Source organism: Lepidochelys kempii, chromosome 7 (genome assembly GCF_965140285.1).
Source record: "Lepidochelys kempii isolate rLepKem1 chromosome 7, rLepKem1.hap1, whole genome shotgun sequence".
In the NCBI taxonomy this organism is placed as follows: domain Eukaryota; kingdom Metazoa; phylum Chordata; order Testudines; family Cheloniidae; genus Lepidochelys; species Lepidochelys kempii.
In genome coordinates, this window is record NC_136386.1 from 19,193,324 (window position 1) to 19,211,594 (window position 18,271).

General features: G+C 43.8%; 1 protein-coding gene across 2 annotated transcripts in view; it reads right to left on the bottom strand.

Annotated features, from left to right (window-relative positions):
- Window positions 1–18,271, bottom strand: part of PLXND1 (plexin D1) — a 123,699-nt gene that overhangs the window by 78,353 nt on the left and 27,075 nt on the right. For both annotated transcript variants that reach the window (XM_073351269.2, XM_073351270.2), the window contains exons 2-7: window positions 12,432–12,608; window positions 8,661–8,792; window positions 6,353–6,453; window positions 5,503–5,632; window positions 3,222–3,396; window positions 1,611–1,719 (exon numbers count right to left, since the gene is read on the bottom strand). In XM_073351269.2, coding sequence (XP_073207370.2) covers window positions 1,611–1,719; window positions 3,222–3,396; window positions 5,503–5,632; window positions 6,353–6,453; window positions 8,661–8,792; window positions 12,432–12,608 — 824 coding nt within the window. The remainder of the gene's footprint in view (window positions 1–1,610; window positions 1,720–3,221; window positions 3,397–5,502; window positions 5,633–6,352; window positions 6,454–8,660; window positions 8,793–12,431; window positions 12,609–18,271) is intronic.

Consider the following 18,271-nt stretch of genomic DNA (forward strand, 5'->3'; position numbering starts at 1 on the left):
TGGGGAATGACTTCTCCACAAACAGTTAAAGGTGTCAGTTCCATTAATTGGCTCACACAGTCAAAGCTTCTGGACCACAGAGTGACTTTAGGCAGCCAGCGAGTATTTGAGCCCCTCTCCCATTTTTAAAAATATGTCTTTTAAACCCTGTAAATTGTCCCATTAAGTCAGGTGACGCTAACTTTTCTGGTGGCTTTTTCAATGGCTTTGCGTAGAGGCTGTGGAACCCTACACTGACTGGGTCATTGGGTCACATCATTATACCCTGTAAATATGCACAGAGTTCCATGGGTTGAAACCAGCACCAACAAACCATTATATCCAATGAGAGATACATGGCTATTCCCAAGCAGTTCTGGAAATGCATGGGATGGGACTCAGCGTGTCAAATGCATGGATTATTTGTCTGACTGTTTCTGTTGTTTAACCCCCCTTAGAACCAAAAGACAAACATACCCAGTCTGAAGGCTTTCAGTAGAGAGTTGGGAGCCAAGTATACCTGGCTTCTCTTCAGTCCCCTCTTCTCCTTCTAGCCTATCTGGCTCCCTGCTCCTAACTCCCTCCTCTCTCTCCAATGAGGTTCCTCTGGCTTTCTTAGTCCTCTTCTGGACCCTCCCACAATCACTGTAGCCCCACCCCATCCAGCACCCCACAGCCACATGCTGCTGGTCCATATCACTGCACAGAGCTGCTCTGGGCTCCAGGCCAGTTTGTTTGCACCCCAGACTTCACCTCCTGCTGTGATTCCCCCTCATACCCTGCTGGTTTCCAGCTTGAGGAAGTGGTCAGAAACTGCCAGTGGAATATGTCATAAGGTCAGCCACGAGATGATGGGCTTGTTTCTGGGGGATGTGGGGGAAGGAGGGGGTGATGACAGGGCCATTTGGGAATCTGAAGGCATGAGTACAGATCTGTCCTCACTTCCCTGCAGCCAGAAACCCTCCCTCTCCTTGGCACAGCAGCCTTCAGATACCTCCACTAAACCCTTGGAAACTGTCCAGTCCCTAAGGTACGACGCTTACAAGGTCTCCTGATACTATGGTGATGGATTCTCTATAAATACTATAGATTAGATTAAATGCAGTATACTGATTAGATATATTCGATGCACACACAGATTAGCATGCGAGTGCTAAAGAGTTGGAGATTAGCCAGCACCCTAAGGGTTAACACAAAAAACTTTCAAATAAAAATATTGTTCATGTTTTTTAAAAAAATAAAATACAAAAAAGATAAGCCAGGCTTCATCGAAATGTCCAGATGGCCTGAGATGCTGCTAGGACCTTCCTGTATAAATCCCTGGCAATCATCATCCTCAATCCCGCCAAATCCTGCCCAGGACTCAAACAGTCCCGCTGGCAGGGAGGGCTGTTCCTGCTCAGTTAACCCCACAAGCAAGCACCCTCAAATGATGCATGCACACCATTTTGAATTGCTCAATTTACATCTGTTCCCCTGGCACAAAGATTTGGAAGTTTCAATCACCAGGTTCTAAAGTGAGACACAGCAGAGCAAGCTACTGTTTGTCAACACCCTGCCTTCTCTCCCAACTCTGACCTCCCCCCAAACTGCTTTGGTTGCTGTAGTTTATGAAAGGTGAGATCACTTACGCTGTTTTGGGGTAAATATTTCCAGTTCTTTTGCAATCATAAATGGTGAAATTGGCCCAGACAATATTTTTGCCGTTGACCCGTATTGCAGTTTGAACAATCACATGGTCTGAAACAAGCAAGCCAAAGAATATTGGATCAAAAGAGAGTTTCTATTTTTGCTCAATCTTAGAGGGCAAGACAAAACTTCTGAGTAAACAATATCCCAGCTGCTGAAATTTTTTCTCTGGGGTTTCCTCTGGGTTGCCTCTCAGAGTTCATATATTCCTCCTCATTTAGCCCCCCTACCTTTAAATCCCTTCCCCCCCAAAGTTAAATTAGTGTCTTTGCCTACACAAAGTGCTAAGTTGTATTTTTAAATTTGTTAATTAAATCAGGTTAGTCAAAATGTTTTAAAACCTCAGTCATTTTCTCAGTGTGGACAAACCAACTGAAAATGGTGAAAAGTCTCATTTTTGGCTACCAACATTTGTAAACTACATTTCTCCTGCTGTTTGCTTAATTACTTAATTTTTTGAAATCTTATGATAAACACCCCTGGGATGAGACTCAAAGCCTCTTCCAAGAAGTGCATAAAAAATCAAAAGATAGGCTTCCAGAAATTGGCTTGGACATTACCATAAACAATAATACAAAGCAGTTCAATCACTACCATTCTTCCTACAGCTGGGGAGAATATCAATGACATCTTTTAAAACTGCCTAATATGAGTGGGATTTTCAAAAGTGCTCAGAGTGTTGGCCTAACTTTGCTCCCATTGAAGCCAATGATTAAACTTCAGTGGAGCAGTTAGACCAATGGTGAAAACTTGTGAAAATCCCACCCTGAAGTCTAGAATGTTTAGGTCAAAATTTTCAAAATTGGCTACAGATTCTGGATGCCTCACTGTACCCAGCATGAAACAATTTGGGCCTGATTTCCAAAGGCGTTGGGCGCCCACCTCCCCTGACTTCAAGTGGGACTGCAAATGTGCAGTGTCTATGAACGTCAGGTCCCAGGTATCTCATGCTGAGCATCCAATTTTGGAAGCATCCAAAGTTTGTGGGCAGGTTTGAAGATTTCAGTCTTAGTATTTTGGAAAGAGCAGCATGCAGATGGTATTAGTGTTCCTGAGCTGTCTCAGACCACACTTCACTTTTTCTTCTGGATTTTTTTTTCTGAAATGTATTTTTGAAAGGAAAGTAAAATAGTAATAATTAGAAATAACAATAATGCTATTAGTTATAAAGAGCTTAAACTTGTAGATTTCAGTACTTATTAAAAGAAAATTTAAAAACAAATTTTATCTAGACAACATAAGCAAAACCCAATAAGTTACATACCTGAACTGGTTTTTCAATTCCACCAGTAATAATAGATGGATTCGAAAATACTGATTGACAACTCATGTTAGGACGGTAAAAAGATTTCAGGAACTTCCAGCAATGATTATAGTGTGACATTTCATATACTAGAGAAGCTGTGCAGCTGTCCTTTTTTCCAATGTTTTCTATAAATAGTATTATTTGCAAAAAAATAACCTTTAACCCCAGAATCAACACAACAATGAAGAAAATTAATTCCATAAAAGAGGTTTTGGAACGTACACTGAGCCCATTTTCCATTACATACCTTGATTGGGTGGGAACGTGGGATATTTCTCTCTTGGAAGAAAATTACAATAAATAAAATAGTTTACATCATTTCCGGGGACTTTGGCGACAGTGTAGATATTATTTCCATAATCACAAGACATCTCCATTCCACTGAGGCTCGGGATGTTCCCATTTATTTGGATTATCATGGCCTTAAATTTGGACAAAAAGTTCAATTATTGCTATAAAAAGTGATTGACAGAGTTGGACAAGGTGATTGAAGCATATAGACTAACCAGTTCAGCAAACATGTCCACTGACAGCTGATTTTTTCAGTATCTATTTTGTCATATGGTGTACAAGAAATTGCTACAGTAATACACCTTTATCACTATAGAGTTCCATTGTTTCCGTAAGTAAATATATAGGGTAAGTTCATAGTTTGACACTCAGAACTAGCCATGTGCTTTATTCAGATGGTCATCCAAACACAAAGCCAAGGTAGGAGCCCCACTACACATATCTAAACTGCTCCCTTCCATCCGGAATGTGCCACCTAGCCCACTCCACCCTAAGCACCTTACTGGTTCTATCCCCACCTTGTCTTGGAGCACACCTCTTCCCTTTACAGCAGCAGCTCCTTGTGCAACTTCAAATACCACCAGGGTGGGATTATGCCCATGAAACAACAGAAGAGAGTGGGACAAACCAACTCTGGATCTGAAATTCTTGAACTTTGGGGAAATTCTAGTCTATAGCCAAACCTTCAGGCCGATGACTTCAGGCCCATAGTGAGGAGACCCTTTTGCCCCAGTAAGAAGTTCATGGGATCTTCATGCCCTCCGCCCTGCCGGGGAGAGAGGAGCCTCTCAGGAGCTCAAGGAAAGGGGGCAGGGTAGCTGCTCTAACTTACTGAAGTGTATATGAAAAAGGCCATTCGGGTTGAAGGGCTATTGGTGATTGGTGGAGAAAATATTGCTCTGCACTCCTCCAAAGGGAACTTCAAATGCATTTTTGGTGGTTTATTCTTTGCTGTGAAACTTTTTGCCTAAGCAGCTGCAGGAATTGAAGGTTTTGAAGTACGGGCTTTTGTTTTGTACATTATCTTAAAATAAGACCCCAAAGGCTAAGTTCTCTGCAGTTGTGACTCCATGGCACAGTCAATAGGATTACGCCAGAAGATCATTTGGTCCCAAGCCTCTGCTTCAAAAGAGCCAAATGAGAGTTTTCTGTGGCTTTGTGGCTAGGACAGTGTGTCCCAGCTCTGCCAGACCCAGACCCTGAACTGAACATCTCCCATGAGCTCTGGGGACGTTTGGAGATGCATCCAAACTCTGAGCCTCACACTGATCTCTAAACTTAATTAAAATACAAGTTTGCTGCTGATTCAGCACTGTGATGAAAACTAAGTACATAGTCAGTGACCCTCTTCTAACCCAGCTGTTTCCAGGCAGTGAGAAGCAGTACCAGATATGGGGACTGGTACGCTGGGTTCCCTCTCCCCACCTGTGCTGGGCACTGGTTCATTTTGCTGCCTGCTTCCCACTCAGTAACTCATTCCAACACTCTGGAGCTGATCAAAGTCTTTTAGAATAAAAAGATTTATTTGGGTGGAAAATTCCCTTTTTTCAAAACCAAAACTTTTTCCATAAAACCAATGACATTATCAAAGAGTTTAGCAAATTTTTTCATTTACCTGAAACTTGGGTTTTGGTAAAGAAACCATTTTGTTACGAATTTCAAAAATAGTTGATTTTGATATAAATGTTGATTAAAAAATTATAAAAATTTTCATGAAAAACAGATGAATTAATTTAGAACCCCAGGAAAGGGAACAACTTCAAAATTTAAATTTTTTCCCACCATTTTCTCCCCCATTGTTTTTCCCATTTTTTTAATGGGTGAAATTTTCAAAAGCATTCAAGTGACTTAGGAGGCTAAGTCCCATTTTCAAAAGTGACATAAAGGCATGTCAGAGCCCAAGCCCTATTGATTTTCAATGAGACTTCGGCTCCTAAGTGCCTACGTCGCTTTTGAAAATGGGACTTCCGTGCTTTTGAAAATTTTGCCACAGCTCTGAAATACACAGTGGTGCTTGGGCTGCTCCAATGACCAGTTTCACCACTGAACGGGAAGCAGTGAACAGTAGCTGGTACCAGCTAGGACATATGAGGTGGGAGTCTGGCAAACTGGTATTATTGCCCCCAAAATGTTTGGAACCATTATCCTAGCTAGAGCAATGACATCTGTGGGCACCGAGAACAGATGGTGACCTGTGGCCATCGCACTTCATTAACCTGTATCCATATTAGATGTACCTTGTTGTCACTGTCAATATTAATTTCTGATGGCATGATTGTCATTGAAGGACACTGCTGCACTCCTTCACTTGCACTCGTCCAGAAATTTGGCTCAGTGGAATTAACGCATTCGTGCTGCAGAGAACACCTGAAACAAACAGAGGCACAACTGATGGTGAGATGCCTATCGAAATATTGATAAAACTGTTGTGACAATTACAAAGAAGGTCCTGTACAAATCTGTAGACTTCCTCCCATTTCTCCAACTTCTGTGTTTCAGCCTATTGTGCTACTGCTAATAGTTAATGGGTACAGTTGTCATGATATCAGCACACCACTCCTGTTAGCATCAGTGGGAAATATGTGTATGTGATGGGGAGATATTAGACCGCAACGACTGAGTGCAGAACACGAGAGAAATAGCTGTATATGTACATGTGTGTTTGACCAAAAATCCTGGACCTGATTTGGGAAGACAGAGTCTAATTTTGCGGCCTGATTTCTGGGTATGCGTTGAATTGTGCCCACAAGTAACTGCAGCTGCCAATGACGGGACTCAGCTTTCTAACTAGCTGTTTGCACTCACAGTCAAGTGATTAGATGGCTAACACCTCTTTTTTGCATTCACAATTAGCTATTGTCATAAAAAAATGCAGATGCAATTAAGTGTAAGCAAAAAAGTACACTCTCAAAACTTGAGACTGGATTGAGGCATCTTTAAAAGGATTGCCCTGTATTTGGTAAAAACTGGGAAAGATCAGGCAAAGGTTGTAAGCTAGAATGGCTGTGCAGCAAAACAGCAATCTGCTGAAACTCTGAGGAAGAGATCCAAAGACAATCACCCAGGAGAAGATACAAGAAGTTCTACCTGGTCTCCATTGTACACCATCCACAATAAGCATCAGCTGCAGCCAAGCACTCCGTACATGTTGCATACTGGTCACAGGCAGCCACCTTCACACGCGTCATCTGTGCAACAAGCAAAACCCAAGGTCACTATCATTCCCAGGTATCCAAACATTTTCAGATGCCACAAAAAAAACCCAAACTCTCTGGTGTATGTGCACTTCTTGACAACGGAAAGGAAACTTGTAGTTGACACTAATGAGGTGTTGATGAGACTCACATGTGGTGAACCACTTTGAATAATAGACTAGATAATGTATTAGGAAATGTACTAAGGGGGAACAATCCTGCCTTGGCAGGGGCATGGTTTAGACTTTTCCATCACTCCAATTTATGGTTCGGTGAGTAATGGGAGCACTATGTGCAAACAGAAGACTATATGTCTCTGTTTCTTGTTAGCCAGCATCTTCAGCATAACTGCAAGATGAGGGACAGCAATATTATTAAAATATAAAACCCTTTTGATGGTTCAGATGGGACCAGTTTTTGTCACCATTTCACCGCACATTACCTGGGTCATGATCAGTGTGAAAATCTCAAGATTTCATACTTGCCAGACCCCTTCTAGAAGGGAGTGAACAATGTTTGTCTATTTATGAAGTGACCAGAATTTACCTAGGAATACAAAATCATTCACATGTAGGGAAATATGACTCCTGGGATAGCACATAGGTCAGCAGTACCTCTGGTGAGTTGCTCTGTAAGAACCACTTGGAAGGGGAGAATGCTGTCACTTGTATGCTTTCTTTCCTAGGTTTTTAAACACCTGGAAAAGAAGACTGAGTGGAACTTGATAATTTAGAGTCTGACAATGCAAGGTGGTGAGAGCCCTCAGTTCCCAAAAGGTACTCAGCATCTCAAACAACCAGTCATCTGGGCCAGTTTCTCCTCAAACACATGCTGTGCACAGTTTCCACACATGCTTGTCAAGATTCCCAAAATGTAAATTCCATTGGCAAAAGGAACTGATCTGGCCCAATTTAAAGGAAAGGGCCAAACTATCTGATCTGAAGTATTGTACATGGGGTTTTAGTCCGCCCAGGATAAAGTTCATAGCAGGTGTCTTTTTGTGCTCCTAAGTGTTTGTGAGGCATTTAAGGGGTCTGAGATATTAGCTAGACAGGCACCCTGGGAGAGTTCCATGAAATGATAATGGCCAGTCTGCAGGGAATTACAGCTGGAAAATATAAATACAACATACAAAAGTAGTAGTTGTGTGTCTGTTTCAACAAATTAAAATATAATTCAGGACAGACCACCAGGGCTTGGAGCAAGAACTGAACTCTACTCCTCCTCAGTTGTCACTTAACAGAAGGCAAGGAGAGACCATTTGTTTCTTCCTGCTGTGGAATTTTCAGGCTTCTCCAAAGACAGAGCCTTCCATGCTGCATAGTGCCCTCCTATGAGATGAAGTGTGTGAATTTGTAGGTACAGTGAAACCTGCCCTGAGGACCAGCTCTAACAGGCAAACCTTTTTCTTGAGTGACCCTTTAAAAGTATCCCCAACATTTCTAGTACAATGTTATCCAAATTTCAGATAAAGACCAACATCTACTTATTTTTGCCAGCCCTGTAGGTAATTGCTTAAGGCATGTTTCACTGTAGCTTTCACCTTTAGTTGCACAGAGATGGGTGAACCAGTTCAGATAACAGGAATCAACCTGAACCCTGGCCCCAAACTCCAAATACTCATTATGAGGTTTGAAAAAGTTTGGGTAACTTTTTATTCAATTTCACTAAAAGTGAAGCTGACATGAATCATGCATCCAACCCCGCTGAAACTTGGGAAAGTTCAGATCCAGAACTAAACTTTGCAGCTGGGTCTGGTCTCAGTAATGGGTCAACACAAACCTCCAAATCCAAATACCCTCAAATTTGGTGACATTTGGATCTGAACTTTGAGGCTATGACCTATCTCTAGTTTTTATGTCCCTCTGCATTTCCAAGTTCTGTTCAGAAGTGCCAGGACCAAAACTTTAGACAGAAGGCTATTCTCACAATATTTCTAGCCTGGCCAGAAGGAAATGGTACCAGAAATCTTGCAAAGAAGTTTGTTCCTGTGAGACTTCCAGCCTAGCTATGTAGACCCAAAAGGTATGGATGGTTCTGAAAAGGTTTGATCTAAACTTTGGAGTGATTCCTAACCTTTACAAGTCTGTGCATTACTGGTATTAAAATAATATTTCTCCTCCTCTTTTCCCTAAGCCAATGCTGTTTGCAAATATCAGACAAATGCACTTTGCCAAATGTATGGAGAACAGAAGTCCTACCTGATAGGATGTCATGAGATAGAGGTAGCTGGAATCAGAAGGATCAAACTGCATGATAGGATGAACGGATTCCCCATAAGCCACTGAAACTGACTTCCTGCTAATAATCTTCATGTCACTGTTCAGATTAATCTATAGTGAGAAAGAACCATCTGTTGAGATCAAACATTGTTATGGGAGAGATGTTTTTCTCATTCTTTTTATAAACTCAGAAGTAAAATGGTAACTAATAATGCCTTATATTTTAACATCAGTTTTTATCCCAAAGTGCTCCATAAACTGCACAAACACAGCACCACTAAAATGCAGCCACTGTTGGGGTGGAGGGAAGCAACTCTGCTTGCAACACAGAACACTTGTGAGGGGAAGGGAAATACTGGTTGGTGAAGGGCAAACCCCGTCTCTAATGGGAAATGCTATGGGATCTTTTGACAGGATCTCCATTTTTAATGTCTCAGGCCAAAGACTCCTACTTAGCAAGCTGCATGGAACTCCCTTTTTCTGCCATGAAAGGGTGAAGATCCTGCCACGGCAATGACTTACAGGGCCTAATTCCGATCTCACACTGGTGTTATGTCAGTCTAATTCAGAACATCTCCGTGGAGTTACTCCTGATTTAAACCAGCATAAATAAAATAAAAATTAGGTCTTCAGACATATACAGGCAAATTAATTGTTATCATTATTATCATCATATTGGAAAATTATTTTATTTCCAAATCTTTATTAAAACAGTTATGCTCAGAAAAGTGTTATTTGTATGACAGCAGCATTCAGAGGCCCAACTCAGGTTGAGGCCCCATTGTGCTAGGCACTGTAGATATACTTTGCAAGCTACTAACTAAATAGATAAGAAACATGGAAGAGAAGAAATATTATCATCTCCATTTTACACATGGGGTTGAGAAAGATTAAGGACTTCCTGAAGTCACACTAGAATTCTACAGATAGGAACTTAACCCAGATATCCTGACTCTCAGTTCGGTGCCTTAACCACAAGACCATCCTTCCTCTCTTCCAGCTAGTTTTCCCCCTGTTCCTACAAGCTTGGCTGTTCCTAGTGTTTTTCTTCACAAGACATCTCTTTCTGTGGGTCCTGGTGCCTCAGAGGCCTTGCTACACTAGCCTTTTTGCCCTTAAAAAATTCCCACCATTGCTACGCACTGCTGTAGCTCCACCAATGAAAGCAGTGGCAGGAGCCCCAGTACAGACAAGGCTGCCAACAGTGTTACCATTGTGTAACCCTCAAAGCAGGGCTGGGTGACATGGTGGTAATAATGCTGATAGACAGCAGTCTAGTTAGCTAGTCTAGAGCTTCCCCTATTGCAGCTATACTGGTGTTAGCAACTGAGGGAAATTTTTAGGGAAAGGGATAGTGTAGATACAGCCATGGGGAGCTCTTATGCTTTTGGACTGGAGCTGACTAGACCTAACCTGATCTAACTTCTGAGTAATTCAGCAAAAATACCTCTGCATCTGTTTACTGGGTTCCAGCACCTGACATCAGGATGACTCAGCAGAAAATCCCTGTATCCCCAGGGACGGTGCTAGGCTCTGCCATACTTTTACACTACACTGTAAGCTTAGCAGCTTTGAAAGCATTATTTAACAACTCTCAATTGTGGTGCAAATAATGGCCCCTATGATATGCCATTCTGCAGTATGTTTGATTCCCCATGTGACTGGCAGCCATCATTGCTGCTGGGGGAGCTGGTCAAACATGACTTCTGCCCTCCTGCCATCTTTTCTTGGACAGCAAAGATCTGAATTATAACCCACACAAAGTATTCCGTATGCCATGCCAAGTAACAAAGAGCCCTGAAGGTAAAAAGGCTTCTGGTTACGCAGCTGTGTTGCAGAATTAAATTATAGCTATCCGAGCAAATTATCCCAGTCAAGGGTAGTCAGGAGCCTCTCTCTAATGGACGTTCAGCAGATAAGGCTGCTTTCTCTGATATGATAATGGAAGCAGAACTGTTAATACTGTGTGAACAGGAGCTGCATGTGGGATGTGTCTTCACCCTTGGCCCTGTGCACCTGGCTATGATGTCAATTGCCTATCACCCTGTTGGATTACCTCCCCCTCTAGGCAAAAAAGAAACCAGAGAGCTTCTTTGAGATCTTTCCCACTTTTCTGCCAGGAGCACTTGGAAGCAATGAGAGAAATTGGATTCATTTTCTCTTCTCCAAGTATTTTGATCCAATATTCCAAATTATGTACTATTCGCTCCGGGCTGAGATAAAGCAGATTCCAGGCATGTCTCTCCTAGACGGTCTTTTTCTACTCTGTGGGCTTACTGATGCAGGGACTTTAGTGGACTGCTGTGATTGGCTGGAACGTAAACCTTCCTTTGGCAAACTCTAAGCATTGAGGTTATTGAAACCTTGGCCCTGCACCTTGGCTCTTGACTGAGGCTAGTGCGTTGCCCTACATTGCCTTCAGTGCATTGTTTCAACAGAGATACAATATTATATGCATGGATTCAGACCTGCTTCAGAGTTTAGCATTGGGGAATGATCACTCAGTGATTCTTCAGTCTATAAGGAGCTTTTAAAAACCAACAAATCAAGGGAAGAAATTATTAGAGGACACTGCTAATAAAAAAATGCCATAAAATAGCATTTCAACTGAGGTCTTTTGTTTCTACAGTATATTAAATACAACACAATCACACTGTAGCCTTAAATACTGATTAACAGATACCAATTACCAGGCAGCATATATCATTGTATAGATTAAAGTAATATCCAGTTAATTCTTTATTGCAGAATGAAAGCCTGTGCTCAGAGCGAGCTTTGTCAAATGATTTTTTTTCTATTACTGTGAATACAGTAATGGATAAATGGGCTGTACTGAAAGTCCTAAAGACTGAACTCTTTATTCTCAGTGCAGTTACCGCGTGGGCAGCACCAGAGCACACTTCCTTCATATTGCCGTGTCAACGTGCCTCAGCCCTGCATGGGAAGGGCCACATCTCAGAGTTTAGTAGTCGTTTCTCTCTGCTGAGGCTGCCAACAAAGGTGCCATGTGATAGTGGTTTATGTGAGGTGGACACCTCTCTACTGCAAACTGGACTGGGAGTGACAACTGATTTCACACAGGCCACCAAACAGTTCTGAGATGATCAACAATAACAACACTTTTCTAGTGCCTTTCACCCAGGGATCACAATTTGCCCACATTACCTGAATCTCCCGATTTCCCTGCAGCCACCTCTGGGGTGGAATATATCAGCTAGTTAACAGCGCACAGTGATGTGATGTAACATTTGTAGGGTGGGAAAAAAATGCAGTGTATTCAGCTGAAACTGCCTGGGGAATTTAGGTAGGCAGCGTGCAAGTTCAAGTTGGCATTTAACCAGGACACAAGTAGTAACAACCCTATTCTTATGAAAAATGTCATGAGATATTTAATGACCACAAGAAGTCAAAAACTCCGTTTTATGCCTCATCTGAGAGAAGACACATCCAGTAGCACACTGCCCCATACTATTATGTGGGGTGAACACTAAAACCACTTCCAGCTGCATCTAGGAGCAACCTGGTAGTCACCCATCCAAGAAATGAGCCAAACCACCCCTGCTTATTTTGGACCTGCAGAACTACACACTGTGAGGTGGTACAGCAACAGCTTTCAGATACTGCCATCCTGAGTATTATACAAACCAATGATCCGAGAGGTGAAAGGCTCCAAACCCCACCACCCATCCCTGACCCGTCAACTCCCTTAAGTGCTTCATTTTTATCTCTCTAGTAACATGCTAATTTTACCTTCAGGAGTCTTCCATTTGCTGTGCCCAGAAACACAACAGTGTAATTATTGACACTGGAAACGGCCACCGAAGTGAGGCCCTGGTATTTGAACATTGGTGTTGCCTTTATGGGTTGCAGGATGGCCAAAGGGTGTTGGAGATGGGCTGCTCCACAGTCTAATTGCTCTGGCTGCAGCTGTAAAGAAACATTCATGTCAAAGTGTGGCAACAAAATAAAAACACTTCTCACTGAGACTATACCCTTTGAACAAAACAACGCATTGAGGGTTCTATGCCATACACAGGGAAACCTTACCATTGGATATTAAATAAGAAATATTAGTCAGTAGTTACAATTGAGAAAATGGCTGTAATAGTGGCACCTTCTTACTCATTAGATCTGCTCTCTGCGGCCAAATCCTGAACCACTGCACAGGCTCAAGAAAGAGAGCTTTGTGCTACAGGGCTTCATAGGGGCTGAGGGAAGAGAATCCTTCTGCCCATACTGCAGGGCACCAACAGAGTCACTTGTAGATCACCACTACAGCCTCAGGTCTCCACAACTGTCTAAGGCCTCTTCATTCCTTACATCCTCTTGTCGGAGCCTTATTCCTGAACCTTATATGCAATTCCCTGTGGTAATAATGTGGAGAGAACCCCATGATACTCAGGAGAGCAGAGTTCCCTGTCCAGCCTCTGCATGATTGGGATGTCAGTTCCACGGCCTTTGAGACCTCTCTCATCCCTCCTGCAGCTCACAGGATTTGTCCCTGAGGATATGTCTACACTACAGTGTAAACCCAGGGTTAGCAGAACTCAATTTACCAGACCCAAGGTTTGTTAATATAGGGCTTGAGCGTCTAGACTCATACCCTACCAACACTACAAAAAGAAAGATTCTAGGTGGACTCCTCCTGAAGGTCGAGACAGCAGACTGGACTTCTACATAGATTGCTTCTGCCGACGTGCACGGGCTGAAATTGTGGAAAAGCAGCATCACTTGCCCCACAACCTCAGCCGTGCAGAACACAATGCCATCCACAGCCTCAGAAACAACTCTGACATCATAATCAAAAAGGCTGACAAAGGAGGTGCTGTTGTCATCATGAATAGGTCGGAATATGAACAAGAGGCTGCTCGGCAGCTCTCCAACACCACTTTCTACAAGCCATTACCCTCTGATCCCACTGAGAGTTACCAAAAGAAACTACACCATTTGCTCAAGAAACTCCCTGAAAAAGCACAAGATCAAATCTGCACAGACACACCCCTGGAACCCTGACCTGGGATATTTTATCTACTACCCAAGATCCATAAACCTGGAAATCTTGGACGCCCCATCATCTCAGGCATTGGCACCCTGACAGCAGGACTGTCTGGCTATATAGACTCCCTCCTCAGGCCCTACGCTACCAGCACTCCCAGCTACCTTCGAGACATCACTGACTTCCTGAGGAAACTACAATCCATCGGTGATCTTCCTGATAACACCATCCTGGCCACTATGGATGTAGAAGCCCTCTACACCAACATTCCACACAAAGATGGACTACAAGCCGTCAAGAACACTGTTCCTGATAATGTCATGGCTAACCTGGTGGCTGAACTTTGTGACTTTGTCCTTACCCATAACTATTTTACATTTGGGGACAATGTATACCTTCAAGTCAGCGGCACTGCTATGGGTACCCGCATGGCCCCACAGTATGCCAACATTTTTATGGCTGATTTAGAACAACGCTTCCTCAGCTCTCGTCCCCTAACATCCCTACTCTACTTGCGCTATATTGATGACATCTTCATCATCTGGACCCATGGAAAAGAAGCCCTTGAGGAATTCCACCATGATTTCAACAATTATCATCCCACCATCAACCTCAGCCTGGTCCAGTCCACACAAGAGATCCACTTTCTGGACACTACAGTGCTAATAAACGATGGTCACATAACCACCACCCTATACCGGAAACCTACTGACCGCTATTCCTACCTACATGCCTCCAGCTTTCACCCCGACCACACCATACGATCCATTATCTACAGCCAAGCTCTGCGATACAAGCGCATTTGCTCCAACCCCTCAGACAGAGACAAACACCTACAAGATCTCTATCAAGCATTCTTACAACTACAATAACCACTTGCAGAAGTGAAGAAACAGATTGATAGAGCCAGAAGAGTTCCCAGAAGTTACCTACTACAGGACAGGCCTAACAAAGAAAACAACAGAACGCTACTAGCCGTCACCTTCAGCCCCCAACTAAAACCCCTCCAACGCATTATCAAGGATCTACAACCTATCCTGAAGGACAACCCAACACTCTCACAAATCTTGGGAGACAGGCCAGTCCTTGCCTACAGACAGCCCCCCAACCTGAAGCGAATACTCACCAGCAACCACATACCACACAACAGAACCACTAACCCAGGAGCCTATCCTTGCAACAAAGCCCGTTGCCAACTGTGCCCACATATCTATTCAGGGGACACCATCACAGGGCCTAATAACATCAGCCACACTATCAGAGGCTCGTTCACCTGCATATCTACCAATGTGATATATGCCATCATGTGCCAGCAATGCCCCTCTGCCATGTACATTGGGCAAAGTGGACAGTCTCTACGTAAAAGAATAAATGGACACAAATCAGATGTCAAGAATTATAACATTCATAAACCAGTCGGAGAACACTTCAATCTCTCTGTTCACGGCTGTTACTCTGAAACCTCTCCTCACAATGCGCATGATAATCAAGGTGGGCCATTTCCAGCACAAATCCAGGGTTTAACAAGAATGTCTGAGGAACGGGGGAGGGAGAGAGGGAGGAATAAACAAGGGGGAATAGGTTACTTTTTACTTTTTTTTAGACTCAACCATTCCCAGTCTCTATTCAAGCCTAAGTTAATTGTATCCAATTTGCAAATTAATTCCAATTCAGCAGTCTCTCATTGGAGTCTGTTTTCGAAGTTTTTTTGTTGAAGGATAGTCACTTTGAGATCAGAAATCAAGTGACCAGAGAGATTGAAGTGTTCTCTGACTGGTTTATGAATGTTATAATTCTTGACATCTGATTTGTGTCCCTTTATTCTTTTACGTAGAGACTGTCCAGTTTGCCCAATGTACATGGCAGAGGGGCATTGCTGGCACATGATGGCATATATCACACTGGATGAAGAAGCTCACGAAAGCTAATGCTCAAATAAATTGGTTAGTCTCTAAGGTGCCACAAGTACTCCTTTTCTTATTGTGAGGAGAGTGATCACATTAGATAAGCTATTACCAACAGGAGAGTGGATTTGGGGGGTGGGGGGATGGGGAGAAAACCTGGATTTATGCTGGAAACGGCCCACCTTGATTATCATACACATTGTAAGGAGAGTGATCACTTTAGATAAGCTATTACCAGCAGGAGAGTGGGGTGGGGGGAGAGAAAACCTTTTGTAGTGATAAACACCCATTTTTTCATGGTCTGTGTGTATAAAAACATATTTTCCACAGTATGCATCCGATGAAGTGAGCTGTAGCTCACGAAAGCTTATGCTCAAATAAATTGGTTAGTCTCTAAGGTGCCACAAGTACTCCTTTTCTTTTTGCGAATACAGACTAACACGGCTGTTACTCTGAAACCTATACTCATTTGTAACCCCAGGTTAGACACTGTTGAACCCTGGGGTTTGCCACTGTGGAATGTATTGAATCATTCAGACCTGAAGACAGCTGGCAACCAATTGCAATTTTTTCTCTTTTTCTTTAAAATTAAAGGGTAGTCAGGATTGTTTTTAAATAGAGTGACCCTGAATAGCATTTTCATATGAGCAAACTTTTCTGAGATTGAGGGCTGTAAACTCAGGGCCCAATCCCGCTCCTACTGAAGTCAAAGGCAAAGTTTTTTACGGATTTTAAATGGGCTGGATTCTGATACCCCTAATCATGTTTAATAGTATATCACTCCATGAATGGCCCATTGACTTCAGTGGGACTATCTGTGGAGTACGGTGCTGCTCATTGTCAGTACGGGTCTCAGAAGCTGGATCGGGCCCAAGGCTACAGTGGCACAGATAGGCAGCAGGATACTGGAATGACAAAATTAGATCAGAGCAGAGAGAGTGAAGATTTTAATTCTTAAGGGTTCCTGATGGTCCTGTGGCAGCCCAAGGAGATACTAGAGCCCTGGGCAAGGAATTTGCTAGCATCCTCCTTTGTCTGAGTCCAGAGAGAACAAGCAGCTGACAATAGTTAGATTGAAAAATACTTTTACAAAAAATTCACTTCCCTTGCACTCTGTCTGCAAAGCTTGTTGGCCTCTATGATCTTTATAGATCCTCTTTGTTTTGCTGTCCCATAGTCCAGAGAGACTTGCTGCTTTAAACTGTGTGTGTGGGAAATCCATCCACGTAGTTTAAGCACAGCACGAGAGTCTTACACAACTCAGCTACTTCCCATCAACCCCCACATGCTGCCCGGCTGGTGTGGCTGCCTAACCACAAAATGGCAAAAAGCCCTGCAAGGAGAGGAATCAGCTTTGGAACTTCTTGGCTCAGGGATTCTGAGTGGGGGGGAGGGGGTGGCTGGCAGTGAAGCAGTGCTGAAGGCGCACGCAATGAACTGGAGGACAGGCTGGGTCACAAAGGGATCTGAGACAATCCAGGTCAGGGACTGGGTTGCTTGTCACTGATGGATCCCCACTGCTCTCTATGCCTCTAAATGGCTCCAGGCAATATGACTTTATGGCTAGAATGAGGTTTGGGGACAGGGTGCCTGGGCTGGTTAGTGGCAGAGGGAGGGACTGGTGAGGCATAGGCGCCGACTTCCCCTCTTTCACGTGGGTGCTCGACCCCCCTGCTCTGCCCTGGGCCCCACCCCCACTCCACCCCTTCCATGAGCCCCTTCCCCTGTGCCACCCCTTCCCCGCCCCCATTCCAACCCTTTCCCCAAAGTCCCTGCCCCAACTCCGCCCTCTCCCTGCCAAGATTCCAACTCCTTCCCCAAATCCCTGCCCTGGCCCCATCTCTTCCCCGCCTCCTCCCCTCAGCGCATGGCACGTTCCCGCTCCTCTCCCACCTCCTAGAGCGATCTAACGGTGCCAAACAGCTGTTTAGCGGCAGCCGGGCGGGAAACGCTGGGAGGTAGGCAGAGGAGGTGTGGGGGGGAAGGGAGGGGAGCTTGGCTGCTGGTGGGTGCAGAGCATCTACTAATTTTTCCCCATAGGTGCCTACGTGGTGAGGCAAGTGGAACAGCTCCAGGGGCCCTGGGGAGAACACAGGAGCTGCTACATCCTCTCACAGGGCACAAAGCATGCCCGTCTCCTGCGCTGACAGCACAGGTGTGTACAGTTGCAGAAAGGGATGGTCAGGCCACTAGCCATGCCTCGTGCCCCTCAGCCATGTCCCCTCTGGGGCACTGATTACCTCACGCTGCCTTGCCTACCATTGCCAGTGCTCAGGTAGTGCAAGAACTAGCTATCCCTTGCAAGCGGAACATTGCCAGACCCAAGCATTCCAAAACCATGAGTCAATCTCTAAAAAAATCATGAGATTGACTTAAAAATAATAAGGGTTGAACCTTACGCTAAAAGCGACACTCGAGTGGAGTAAAGGCCAACAGGCTGAATCTGCAAAAGATTAAGACCAGATCTGTGCAAACCAGAGATGGACCAAAAACAGGGACTTTAAGTTGCCCTTCTCCACAAAGACAAAAATTTGGTGATTCAGATTAACTGGAAACTAAAACAGAAACCTGGGCCTGATTCTTCCTTGTTCTGCACCTTGTGTCATTGATTATAGCTGTGTAAAGTGGGTGTGGAATGCTCCCATTCTCAATCGTCTCCATACATGGTTTTGTTTTTGCCTAACTGGAAT